Source organism: Bombus pascuorum, chromosome 9, assembly GCF_905332965.1.
Source record: "Bombus pascuorum chromosome 9, iyBomPasc1.1, whole genome shotgun sequence".
Lineage (NCBI taxonomy): Eukaryota > Metazoa > Arthropoda > Insecta > Hymenoptera > Apidae > Bombus > Bombus pascuorum.
Window position 1 is genome coordinate 4,465,680 of NC_083496.1, and position 12,913 is coordinate 4,478,592.

General features: G+C 30.5%; 3 protein-coding genes across 9 annotated transcripts; 2 read left to right on the forward strand and 1 right to left on the reverse strand.

Annotated features, from left to right (window-relative positions):
• Nucleotides 1–98: 98 nt before the first annotated feature.
• On the reverse strand, nucleotides 99–3,200 carry LOC132910881 (acetyl-CoA acetyltransferase, mitochondrial). Of its 4 annotated transcripts, none has more exons than XM_060967019.1 (9): nucleotides 2,807–3,200; nucleotides 2,415–2,500; nucleotides 2,218–2,332; nucleotides 1,891–2,084; nucleotides 1,494–1,784; nucleotides 1,235–1,423; nucleotides 947–1,104; nucleotides 765–881; nucleotides 99–501 (listed from the first exon to the last, which is right to left on the reverse strand). In XM_060967019.1, exons 2-9 carry the CDS (start codon nucleotides 2,478–2,480, stop codon nucleotides 225–227), a joined length of 1,407 nt encoding a protein of 468 aa, XP_060823002.1. In that variant the 5' UTR covers nucleotides 2,481–2,500; nucleotides 2,807–3,200; the 3' UTR covers nucleotides 99–224. The 4 variants fall into 4 exon arrangements, with proteins under 4 accessions (XP_060823002.1, XP_060823001.1, XP_060823004.1 ...); XM_060967018.1 differs by having other exon boundaries at nucleotides 2,415–2,561; XM_060967020.1 differs by lacking the exon at nucleotides 99–501 and having other exon boundaries at nucleotides 551–881; nucleotides 2,415–2,561; nucleotides 2,807–3,197.
• Nucleotides 3,201–3,776: 576 nt separating this feature from the next.
• LOC132910883 (baculoviral IAP repeat-containing protein 7-like) lies at nucleotides 3,777–8,309 on the forward strand. Of its 3 annotated transcripts, none has more exons than XM_060967028.1 (3): nucleotides 3,777–3,924; nucleotides 6,133–7,003; nucleotides 7,107–8,309. In XM_060967028.1, exons 2-3 carry the CDS (start codon nucleotides 6,167–6,169, stop codon nucleotides 7,485–7,487), a joined length of 1,218 nt encoding a protein of 405 aa, XP_060823011.1. In that variant the 5' UTR covers nucleotides 3,777–3,924; nucleotides 6,133–6,166; the 3' UTR covers nucleotides 7,488–8,309. The 3 variants fall into 3 exon arrangements, with proteins under 3 accessions (XP_060823011.1, XP_060823009.1, XP_060823010.1); XM_060967026.1 differs by lacking the exon at nucleotides 3,777–3,924 and adding an exon at nucleotides 5,716–6,061; XM_060967027.1 differs by lacking the exon at nucleotides 3,777–3,924 and adding an exon at nucleotides 5,716–5,881.
• Nucleotides 8,310–9,922: 1,613 nt separating this feature from the next.
• On the forward strand, nucleotides 9,923–12,676 carry LOC132910880 (baculoviral IAP repeat-containing protein 7). 2 transcript variants are annotated; one of them, XM_060967016.1, is made up of 8 exons: nucleotides 9,923–10,788; nucleotides 10,864–10,981; nucleotides 11,111–11,251; nucleotides 11,326–11,504; nucleotides 11,575–11,697; nucleotides 11,771–11,913; nucleotides 11,996–12,135; nucleotides 12,249–12,676. In XM_060967016.1, exons 1-8 carry the CDS (start codon nucleotides 10,309–10,311, stop codon nucleotides 12,437–12,439), a joined length of 1,515 nt encoding a protein of 504 aa, XP_060822999.1. In that variant the 5' UTR covers nucleotides 9,923–10,308; the 3' UTR covers nucleotides 12,440–12,676. The 2 variants fall into 2 exon arrangements, with proteins under 2 accessions (XP_060822999.1, XP_060822998.1); XM_060967015.1 differs by having other exon boundaries at nucleotides 9,926–10,788; nucleotides 11,054–11,251.
• The last annotated feature ends 237 nt before the right edge of the window (nucleotides 12,677–12,913 follow it).

Here is a 12,913-nt window from a genome sequence, read left to right on the forward strand (position 1 = left end):
GATATGCCGACCAACGATACTTGCTAATCTTGAGTACATCAAATATAGCCATATACATTCTAGTTTATGTTATTATTATTTCCAAAACACTCAGATACTGATGATCGTTAATTAATTAATTTTTATTTACTGATCACGCATTCGATTAACATAGAAGTCAATATATACAGCTATGTGTATTCAAATGAGATAATTTTTTACACTTAATATACCATACCGCGCATTTATCGTTTTCGATTTTGGAAGTCTTGTAATTTTCTTTCCAATAATTCTGAATCTAAACGATGTTTACAAAGAAACTGCCGTTCTAAAAAAAGAACTGGGATTTCATATTTGTACAGTTCCAAATATCGTTCATTTCCAGTCGTAGTAATATCAACTTCTTGCAATTGATAACGACCAGAAAAACGCAACTGCAATTCATTTTTTAAAATATCACAAAGTGGACAAGGATGTTTTGTATATAATGTTAATATTGGTGGAGAAGACATTGTATGATACCTATAGAACGAAAGAAAAATTTTATTCCTTCAAAGATAATTATTCTTACTTTATTTTTATTATTATTTATTTATCGTAACAATATGATATAAAAAATAAATTGTACAGGTATAAAAATTGTATATCTTTGTGCATAGTAAAAAGAAATAAAAATATTCTTTACAACAATTATATAAAATATTACGTAAGATTAAACAACTATTACCACATAATTATATATCACATTTCATAGGCATATGAAACTTCTTCCATTATAAACTTACAATTTTTCAATTAAAATTGATGAGGCCCCGCCGCCTCCATTGCAGATAGATGCAATACCCTTCTCTCCAGCTTTTAAAGCGTGTACTAAATGTACTACAAGACGAGCTCCAGACATACTAAAATTTTTAATGTTTGCAATTTAAGTTTTTATTCATGTTCACAAAAATAACCAAATATTTACCCAATAGGATGACCAAGAGATACGGCACCACCATGAATATTTACTGTATTTGGATCCAGATCAAGTAATTTTTGATTAGCGATTACAACAACACTAAAAGCTTCATTAATCTCCCAAAGAGCTATATCATTCTTATTAAGTCCAGTCTTTTCTAACAGCTAAATGTACAATTATAACAGCTAAATACAATTTTTACAATAATTCAATATATATCATCACCATGATATAATAATTTACATCAGCAAAATTTTATTAAACATTCTGTTATATATGTCGTAAGAAGTTTACCTTAGATATACCAAAAGATGGTGCAATTGGAAAATCAATGGGATCAGTTGCAGCATCTTGAAATGCAATAACTCGTGCTAAAGGTTTCAAATTCATTTTTTGTGCAACCACTGTAGTTGTTAGGATTAATGCAGCAGCTCCATCATTTAAAGTTGATGCATTTCCAGCAGTTACTGTACCATTTTCCTTCTGCAATAAATAAAGTCAAATTATTATTTGATATTTGTATTAGTAATTCTCAATTTATTTAATCTTGTACCTGAAAAACTGCATTCAATTTACCAAATTTATCAAAATTAACTTTTTTATATTCTTCGTCTTCGTTAAATACTATATCAGGACTGCCTCTTTTTTGAGGCACAGGAACAGGAACAAGTTCATCTTGAAAGATTTTATTTGCATATGCTGTAGCACTACGTTTGTAACTGTTAACAGCATACCTATCTTGTTCATCACGCGTAATATTTAATTTTTTGGCAGTATTTTCTGCACAATTTCCCATATGAAACTTATTATAAACATCAGTTAAACCATCAAATACAATACCATCCTATTAAATTACAAATAATCAATATGAAGATTAATAAATTACAACTTTTTTCAAAAAGGTACAAAAACATTTATTTTTTACACATTAAATATAGCATTTATTATACCTCAAGTTTTATACCACCATACTTAATTTCCCCTCGTGGTAGATAAAATGGTACATTAGACATTGATTCCATACCACCAGCTAGAACAATTTCTTGATGCCCACATTGTAATGACTGAGAAGCAAGCATAATACTTTTCATACCACTTGCACACACTTTGTTAACTGTCGTGCATATTGTCGACTTAGGAAGACCTGATTTAAAAATTTATCAATATATATATATATTATATATATATTCAATATTATATTACATTATATATATTATATATAATAAATATATATATATATATAATGTAGAACAAATAAAATAATAGTACAAAAATACCTGCAAACAGCGTAGCTTGCCTTGCCGGTGCTTGACCTACGGAAGCTTGACAAACATTTCCCATATATACTTCTGTAACTTCATCTTTGGAAATTCCAGCACGTTCAATTGCTGCCTGTTATAATTTATAATTATGTTTTGTTCATATGTCTATAGTAATTCATTATTACTTTAGTAAATATAAAATTGATATTTACTTTTATAGCTACAGCTCCAAGTTTTGGTGCAGCTAAACTTGATAATCCTCCAAGAAATGATCCCATAGGGGTTCTAGTCGCACTAACTATAACGACATCATTTAGTTTTACGTTAGAACTATATGAACGTAAGGTCATGAGAGAAATCTAAACAAAAAAAATTATGGCTAAATAATAAAAAAGAATTTTTCATAAAATAAATTTTTGTAAATTACATGTACATAAGTTAAGTATATTAAGATACAATTGTTATTTATAAGACACGATTAAAAAATAATAAAACATATATATTATAATGAAATAGTGCAATAATTCTTGTTTAATTCTTATTTAAAAATATATATATTAAAAATTAATTTTATTTTACATTTAACAATTTAATAATAACTTACTTTGTTTATGTTCTTTAATAGCAACATTGTGACAAAGAGTTTAACAACTTGCAATTGTTATACTACATAAACTGATACACAAGATCAAACTATCTTGACTTCTCAGTGATTAATCTTATATCCCAACTAATCACTATATAAAAGTAGCAATATTTGAATCTAGATCCATGGTTACTTTATATTTCATTAATTATAATTAAATTAATTGCATAGATATAATTTATTTATACTTTGAGTTTACTATAAATATAAACTTTCATTTGTATAGATTTGTGACTTCTTTAATTTGTATTATAGATATATTTTTAAAAGTTTGTACCAAATACGGACACCCTAATAAAGGCGGTCCTGAAATGTTGCACATGCGCAGGAATGTAACCTTTTGCTTATCATATTTCGTTACTTCGTATTAACTTATCTACATTACTATTATATAAACAGATCTGAGCACTGGCTAGGGAAAACTGCTCGAAAATAAAATCCTAAAAAATTAACATAGAAGACATCAAAATTCTCGTTCTTGCGAAACATACAAAGATCAGTAGAAGGAATAACTTCCACTCCTTCACTTTTGTTCCCCATGTTGATTTTTCACGACCAAATTTTCGGATGGTCTCTTCTATACTTTCAATAATGAGTATCAAGACTATGCACATATGCATATATCCATGGTTGAAATTTGTTTATTGGATTGATCGTAGTTTATATAGTATAACGTGATTATTACATCAAATCAGTATTTCTGTAATAACAATGAACGTAAAATACATACGATAATCATTTTGTCTACATTATAAATCGAGGAAAGATGAGATTCGACGCTCCATTTAAATTTTGCGTTAAATGACTAATGGCAAATGCGTTGTCCTTTAGACTAAATGTACACGAGCGACATTTTACCGTGCGACGGTAACTATAGACCTTCCGCGCGGCGCTGCGTGGACATCCGTAACACCTATAGTTAGCTGTCTGAGTAGAATCCGTACACAGTAGGAATAACCTGGACCAAATTTGGAACAAGTTTTAATAAATGATCAAGTTTTGTATAATAATATTGATAATAGTGTTTCTCAAAGATTTGGCAAATCGACGAAGTCAGGACGTGACATTTGATATTGGTATGTTATCTCTGTAATGCATTCTTGTTTTAACAATCATATAAATATAACATTTTTCGATGTTTCAAAAAAATGAATTAAAAACGTCTTTTCATTTGTCCAAAAAAATGGCAATGAAATTTATGGACTCAAATTGTTAATAATTTACACATGTTTATAGAATTTACATAAATTATATAGAAATTGTGTCTTTCGATTAAACATTTCAAATATCAAATAACATTTAAATAGTACAAATATATAGTAATTTATATAATCACTCTAGGTTTGAAAAAACAATTTTTAACTTTTATTGTAAAGAAGTAATGAATTATGTTTGGTTGAAACTATCTTCCTTGCATACCAACTTCCGTTGTGTTTTCCCACTGTTTTCACTCCTACTCTTGATTACGTCGTTTTCAAACGTGATAAATGCAATCTTTACCTTAGAGGACGCAAAATGATTGACTTTCCTTGCAATTTTGTAATTTTTGACCTAAAAAACAAGTTTTAAGGTGCGGGATATATTCAAAAAATTATGCATGTAGAAAGTCAAGCAGATTTAGCGTATTTGAAAGGTTACTTCAACGCCATATTGGCTTCTATCCATCTTATGACTAGTTCGCATAGATGAGCATTGAACTAAAGTTCGCAGGAAATTAGAGATATAAAGATGGAGTACAGGTGGATATGTTTCCGTGTAAATGGATGGGATATACGCAGAAATCTGTAAGAATATGAGAATAAAAAGAGAACGCTGCATCGAGACCTCTTTTGCCCTTCTTTCATCAATTGAAACCACTCGTTAATCGGTGTTTCACTTGCGTATTTATTGTACGAATGTGCACGATTAAACAAAGACACAAGGAGTCTGTAGCAGTCTTCTCTTTCTATTCTTATATCACTTTTTCAGCCCACTTACACACTCTATCTTTATATCTTCATGGTCATAACCGGCCGGTGAGTAAATTATCACCTACATCTAATCCGATATCAAATTAATAAGTAATAATTTGAATCACGATTTAAAATCCCGCCGCAAAATGGCTGTTATCCACGTGCACTTATTTACAGCCATCAACTCCATTCACTAGACAAATCGTGGCTAGAAGTCAATATGGCGTCCAAGTAACCTGTCAAATACGCTCAAGATGCTTGACTTCATATGCTTACAACTCTCAAATCAATGGATTCTATAAACATATTTCAATCATTGTAAAGCATTTCCATATCAGCATTGATATCACGTTTCTCTTAAATAAGGACATTAAAAGAGTATGCGTTCTGAAAAGAAGAGGAAAAAGTCCATTACAGATTTCCAGTATACAATTTAACAAACCGGTTTAGTGATCTGCATAAACTAACCTTACATAATAATATTAAAGTATTATTACTGGATTAAGAATCAAAGTCTTATAACGTTGTATGTGGAAGGTTCTTAATTTTCTTTAATCAAAAAATTTAATAAATGACCACCATATGCAATAAAATGAAGTGATTAGATGTTTGTAATCGATTAATAAGTTTAGTAAAATTTTATAACATGAATTTATAGCATTAAATAATATAAAATGTCAGTTGCTATGCTCTTTCAATACAGTTCGTTCTCATGAACATTCAATGGTATAATGCAATAAAAGAAGTAGAAATTTGAAATACGGGCCATAAAAGCGGCAACGTTGCACAGGTTGATATCGATGATGATATGATGAACAGAACATGAGCCTGTGTAAACTATAAGGATCGAGAAAGAGTGAGATAGATAGATAGATAGATAGATAGAGAGAGAGAGAGAGAGAGAGAGAGAGAGAGAAAGAGTTCTCGGAATTTTAGGCTTGTGTGCGATTCGTAGGCTGCGTCATTTCAATGTTATGTACTGCGAAAAGTGATACTCCGTTATTCACGAATCATAACGGCATTGCAATCACTATCGAGTTTAGAATACTTCCCCTTTCCTCTTTCTTGCCAAATGCGGATGGTATGTTCCATTAATGTACAACACAATCGTATATTTAACGCAGTATATATATTAAAATATACGCACTCCATATGTTGCACAATTTTATTACATGTAATTGCAAGTTAACTTTACTTATTTTCATTAATAAAACGAAACTGATGCTATGAAAGATACTTAGAGTAGAAAAAATAATTGCAGGTCAACAATATTTTAATAAAAGTTTATTTACAATTAATATTTTATATAACAATTGCAATTTTTTTTAATAGGTTTGAAGACATTTTTAACAATAATTCAAATAAAATGAATAGTACAATCACACATTGGAACTTGGAGAATGATTCAAACTTAAAAACTTCAGAGAATACACATTTATCACTAGCTGATGTAACACATGATATAAGTCATGATGAAGTAGATAATATTGATTACCGTTTTGAAGCAGCAAGACTTCAGAGTTTTGAAAATTGGCCTATAACATACATTGAACCTGAAAAGCTTGCAGCTGCAGGATTCTATTATACAGGTGAAAGTGACAGAGTGAAATGTTTTGAATGTCAAGTTGAGATATGTAAATGGGTAGAAGGTGATATACCCATGGTCGATCATCAGAGATGGTCTGCAAGGTGTAGATTTATTCGTAAACTGAACTGTGGTAATGTACCCATTGGAGTAGATCCTGGTACAGTGATACCACCAATACCAAGAAGTAGGGATGTATGTGGTCCTTATGGTTTAGAATATCGACCTACATCTGGTCCCGATGACCATAATTTTTCAATGGAAGTACAACTACCAAACACAGCTAAACTTGGCTGTTTAGGTCTGGGTAGGACTAAGGGACCAGCACATCCAGAATATGCTAGTTATGATGCTAGGTTACACACATTTTTAACGTGGCCTAAATCTATGCCACAAACAAAAGAACAATTAGCCGATGCAGGCTTTTTTTATACTGGGAAAGGTGACCAAACCTTGTGTTACCACTGTGGAGGTGGTTTGAAAGATTGGGAACCAGAAGATGATCCTTGGGAGCAACACGCAAAGTGGTTTTCTAAATGCTGTTATTTATTAATCGTTCAAGGGCAAGATTATGTAAATAAAATAACAGGCCAGCATATATCTCCACCTTCTAAAGAAGTAAGTACACAAATGTATATCCTTAATTGCATATTTTATGCCATGTGCATAATAAGTAATTGATAACTGGGTTACATACTTATGGATATTGTATTTCTTTCAGGAAACAATGCAGATGAATCTACCCAGTTTTATTAGGAAAGTACAACCTACAATGGTAGAAGTAGACAGGAAAGAAGAGACAGAAAGCAAACCAGGATCTAGTTCTCAAAATAATGATATTTGGGATATTGCAAGCAATACAGAACCCATAAAAAGAAGTTTGGAATCCAAGCCAGCAGAAAATCCATCAAATATAAAAACACAAAATACCAAACCTACTGATGATGCAAGAATGTGCAAAATCTGTTATAACGCAGAATTAGGAGTGGTATTTTTACCATGTGGACATATGGTTGCTTGCGTAAAATGTGCTCCTGGCATGATGATTTGTGCAGTATGCAGACAACCTGTTACAATGACTGTACGAGCCTTCATCTCATAGTATTCAATTGAATGTATCGGGTGTATAAAAAGTAAGTGTAAAAACCACCATAGTATAATTCTACATCTCTGTATCAGTGAAAATTTGTAAAAAGAAATTCGTACAAAAATGACTATGACCTTGAATTTTAAGGTCAGACATTTTTTTTTTACCTTATATTCTGTTCATCATCAAGATAAAAAACTTTAACCCTTTGCGAACTACCGTCGCATATATGCGTTCTGCGTAAACCATCAATTTGGCCGAGTAACTCATATATGCGTTTGGCAAAAACAACTGATAGAGCCGAAAGACTCATGTATGCACATATATAAAAAACTCATATGTGTGTCATTTTATTTATCCTGTGGAAATTCTGTGCATGTACATATGGCTAGAATTTGAGATCTTGGAGTGCTATGAACGAAAATCGCGTCTAAGCAGAAATGTGCGCTGGCAATTTTAAATGACTATCGCGGCAGCGGCTCGACTCCACGGTACGGTTGACTTCGAACCGTCCCATCCGCAAAGGGTTAAGGAACCATGGATCGCAACTCAACCGTTCTCTTGGAAGAAAATGTTAAAGTTCCATTAATTTTTGAACTTACTTTATTTATAATGTGCTTACATTCTGCGATCAGATGCAGGTAAAATAGCATCTATCGTTGCGCATAAATAACCCATATCCACGATTATATATCCTATATTTGTTCCTCCTTCCTTTTTGTCTTCTTTCTTCTTTTTTTCTATTTAAACCGCCCCGAACTCGTATTTGTACATTTCGACTAAGTTTCTCCTCGAGATTACGTATTGACTTTGTATGATAAAAACCACATTGAATCGGATTTTTTAATTGTTCAGCGGAAGTAATTTGTTCACTGGAACTATAAACATTTTCGTTTCCCACCGTTTCAACTGTTGCACGTAGATTTCTATGAATATAGATTCTGGCATTTTGTTCATTGAGGATGATATTACGCGAGAAACAGCTTTCATTTGTAAATAACATATGTTTCGAAAGCGTAGATCACGTTACGACTTATATAGCATCCAACGGGAAAAATTTCGTTGATTGGCATAATTATTTGGAGTTCTTGAATGCAGTGAATTTTATAAGGTTGAAGCCCTTCTTATTATATCCATTGCAATATCATATGATTGATTACTTCTCGACGAGCTATTTTGTGTAAATTTATTAGTGGATAAACATGAGCAAAAGCTACCCATTTTATGGCTTCAAGTTTTGGTGCAGCTAAACTTAATAATCTTTCAAAAAATGATCCTATGAGGATTCTAGTTGGACAAACTATAACGACATCATTTAATTTTATTTTAGAGCTATTAGATTGTCCGGAAAGTTTCTTTCGTTTTATGAGGAAATAATAAATGCGCAACGTTTTTTGTTTTATATTATTGTATCGAATTATGTACGATCCATTTTATTCTGTTGAGATAAACACCGCGACATTTCACAGACTTGATTTCACGTTTGTATGAAGGTGCACTGTTGTAAAAAAACACGTTTGCGAAAGAAAGACATTTTCCGGACAACCTAGTATATGAACGTAAATCATGAGAGATATCTAAACAATAAAAAAGAATTTTTTATAAAATAAATTTTTGTAAATTATATGTACATAATTTAAGTATATTAAGATATATATAATAAATTAAAGAATAATAAAACATATGTATTATAATCAAATAGTGTAATAATTCTTATTTAAAAATATATATATCAGAAATTATGATAAAACTGTAGAAAATTTACTTCTCCACTGATTTCGACGATTTCTCGATATGTTGTAGAAATCAACATTTTCAGCAACATTGTTAACGAAATATTCATAAAAAAACTATATGTTGATATCATTACAGTGAATTGTGTCTACAATTGTACGTCCGTGACAGCATACGCGTTAGTATTGGTTACCTATTTTGTGTGTATATAGTAATATATGAATAAAGGTTGGTCGTCCTTAAAGCCCCATGCACAACTACATATGCAAGGTTATAAGAAATGTTTGTTATAATTCAATTAAAGCAGAATATCAATGTACATATTGGGTTCGAATTTGGGTTAACTTTTACAATCCGGCCCGCGCTAGGCAGCTGGCAACGCTTGCGTAAATAATAACAAATTAATTATAAAAATAATAAGAGAACGAATAATTTACATTATCAGATTATTTTAAGAAATAGAGATAGGAAACAATTGTTATTGTTCACGTTCACGTTCAGGAGATTCGTGTCCTACGTATCGTGATGCGTGACCTGCTATGAATATTTCAGACAGAGATAGAAATACTCTATTTATGCTGCGTGTCGCAGAACGAGAACTTTGTTGTCTTCCATATTCATTTTTCACGATTCAATTTTCGGACGGTTTTCACTAACGAGTATCGAGACTTATTTATAAAATAGTTGCATATATACGATTTATTTAAATTTTTATTTATTGTAAATATAAACTTTTATTTGTATAAATTGGTGAATTTTATAATTTGCATTATGAGTGTATATTAATAAAAGTCTGAACAAAATACAGGCACCCTAATAAAGACGGTCCTGAAATATCGCGCACGCGTAGAAATGTAACCTTTTAATTATATTTCTCTACTTCGTTATTAGTCTACATACTATGACGTGATATTTAGATGATTATTATATCAAATCAATATGTCTCAGTATAAATACAATATCAGTATAATAATGAGGCTTCCAACGTAAAATACATACGATAGTCATTTATTCTACGTTGTAAATCGAACATACGACTCTGTTAAAATTGGTTAATTTTTTCTATCTGTAATATTCAAGTAAAGGTAAATGAATTTCTAAAATGAATATTGAAGAAAGTAGACTAAGAACTTTTACGGATTGGCCAGTAAATGCCACAGTTGATGCTGCTCGAATAGCAAAAGCCGGATTTTACTACACTGGACATGCCTTAGAAGTACAATGCTTTTTATGTGGAGTAAAAATTTCTGATTGGAATTATGGTGATCAAGCTATAGTGCGCCATCGATTAGCCGAACCTAATTGTCCTTTTGTTCAAAATCCTTCTAGTACTTGTAATGTCCCTCTGATACCAATACCTATTAATAATCTTGGATTAGCCTCATCATCAACAGAAACATCACAGGACAATAACATAGTTGAATGTCAATCTATAAACCTTTATCAGAATAAAGAACCTCAAAAAGAATGTAAGGTTATGTCACAAAGATTACAATCCTTTACTAATTGGCCAATTTCTTCTATTGTATCGCCTGAAAAACTTGCTAAAGCTGGATTTTATTATCTTCAACATGATGATGACGTAATACTATATTTAAAAATTATAAATTTTACATAATACATATTTATATAATATATAAAATCATACCTTTTATAGGTACAATGTACATATTGTGGAGGTATTCTAAGAAAGTGGAAACTTGGTGATGATCCAGAGAGAAAACATAAAGAATATTTCCCTAATTGTAACTTCTATGTTCATCAAGATAAAGATGGTATTTGTATGCTAAAAAAGCTTTTTCTTTTTCTATACAGAAATTATTTTATTTGAATTTTTCTTTCATTAGATAATTTATATTTAACTAATGTAAAATTAATGCCTGGTGCAACATCAAATCTCTCAGACTTAGGAATACAAATACACACAACTCCTAAAAAACCAGATTGTGCAACATATGAAGGAAGATTACGAACCTTTAATGGCTGGCCAGAAAATATTAAGCAAACTCCTGAAATATTAGCTAGTGCTGGATTTTATTATGATGGTATAAATTATATAGAATAAAGATATTATAATACTAAATAATACTAAACTAATAGTATGAAAATATTATAATAGGGTTTGGTGACCATGTTAGATGTTTTCACTGTGATGGTGGTTTACGAAATTGGGAAGCAACAGATGATGCATGGACTGAACATGCAAGATGGTTTCCTAAATGCGAATTTGTGAATCTTGTAAGAGGACAAGAATTTATCAAACACTGCATTAACAACAGACCACCTTTGGATCAATCAGTAAATATTATACAACTATATTTATATCATATGTTTTGTAAAAATTTGAAGTTACTTTATTTCCATATAGATTTTTGAAGGTGTAACAGAAGATGAAAGCACAGATACAGCTGAGGTACCACCTACTACTATACCTTCATTAGAAATTACCGAAGCAACGTTAAAAAAATTACTAGAGAGTCCACCAGCAATGGTAATAGTTCATATATTTATTTGATTATTTCTAAAATACATTTAATATAATCATGGGCATTATCTTCTCCCAGGAAGCTTTAGAAGTTGGATTACATGTGGGCAGAGTAAAGAGGGCATTAAAAAAACGAATGGAGGAAATAGGGACACCATATACAAATTCTGATCAACTTATAGAAGACGTTCTTTGTGATCAAATTATGGAAGAATCAACAAGGTTAGTAACAAATAAAATTATTTGCTATATATCTGAGCCATCTCTTCTAGAATTAATTATTGTGTGAAATCATAATGCTAAGGGAGCAAACCAATAGTGGTATAGAACAGTGTAATACTGTTAAAAAAGATGAATATAGAGTATGTTCAATCGAAGATGGGAATTCTGTAATATTCAATGACAAAAGCAATACTGACAAAAAGACTAACTTTAAGGAATCTAGTAAGTAATAAAAATAAAAGATTGATCATAAAATCATTGACCTGAATTAAATTTGTATATAATAAGTCTTAGTATATATTTAATTTAATGAAAAATACTGCCCACTTTTCCAGCAGCTTTGGAAGAAGAAAACAGAAAATTAAAAGAAGCTCGTTTATGTAAAATTTGCATGGATCGAGAAATAGCTATTGTATTTTTACCTTGTGGACACTTAGCAACTTGTGTTTACTGTGCGCCATCTCTTACATATTGTCTAATGTGTAGACAAGAAATTAAAGCAACTGTCCGTACATTTCTATCATAAAACAGATAGTAAAATATTAATCGTTAAATTTATTTATGCAAATTTAATAATTTAAAACGTAAAGATATACATGTATAAAAATATATTTTTTGTATATTTCGTGAAAATAATGTATGTATATCATTGTATTTATAATTTAGTCATTAAAATAAGAGTATATATCAAAAAATAGTGAAAGAAACAAATTATGTACTAATACAGTATTTCTCAAATAGAAAATTGTGTTATTACGTCTAATGGTTTCAATAATTAATAAACATATAATATTAAATATTATAATGATAATATAGATAATTTTTACCTAAGCAAATAAAATTTTATATCTTCATATGTAGTTGATATTAATGTCAATTATGTACTCTGAACGAAATGAATTTAATATTGTTTGTAGTGTATTGGGTTGTGTTGCATTATGTTACCAGGTTTACGATTTGTTTTACGATGTTTAAGATTTGGTTTACGAGGTTTGAAGAT

Coding starts and splice junctions, on each gene's coding strand:
- LOC132910881 (XM_060967018.1), bottom strand. CDS start 2,833: ATGTTGCTATTAAAGAACATAAACAAA. Junction 2,333..2,414: donor TTGGAGCTGTAGCTATAAAA/GTAAATATCAAT, acceptor AAATTATAACAG/GCAGCAATTGAACGTGCTGG. Junction 882..946: donor TCTCTTGGTCATCCTATTGG/GTAAATATTTGG, acceptor TAAAAATTTTAG/TATGTCTGGAGCTCGTCTTG.
- LOC132910880 (XM_060967015.1), top strand. CDS start 10,309: ATGAATATTGAAGAAAGTAGACTAAGAACTTTTACGGATTGGCCAGTA. Junction 11,252..11,325: donor TGCTGGATTTTATTATGATG/GTATAAATTATA, acceptor ATATTATAATAG/GGTTTGGTGACCATGTTAGA. Junction 12,136..12,248: donor GACTAACTTTAAGGAATCTA/GTAAGTAATAAA, acceptor CCACTTTTCCAG/CAGCTTTGGAAGAAGAAAAC.
- LOC132910883 (XM_060967028.1), top strand. CDS start 6,167: ATGAATAGTACAATCACACATTGGAACTTGGAGAATGATTCAAACTTA. Junction 7,004..7,106: donor TATCTCCACCTTCTAAAGAA/GTAAGTACACAA, acceptor TATTTCTTTCAG/GAAACAATGCAGATGAATCT.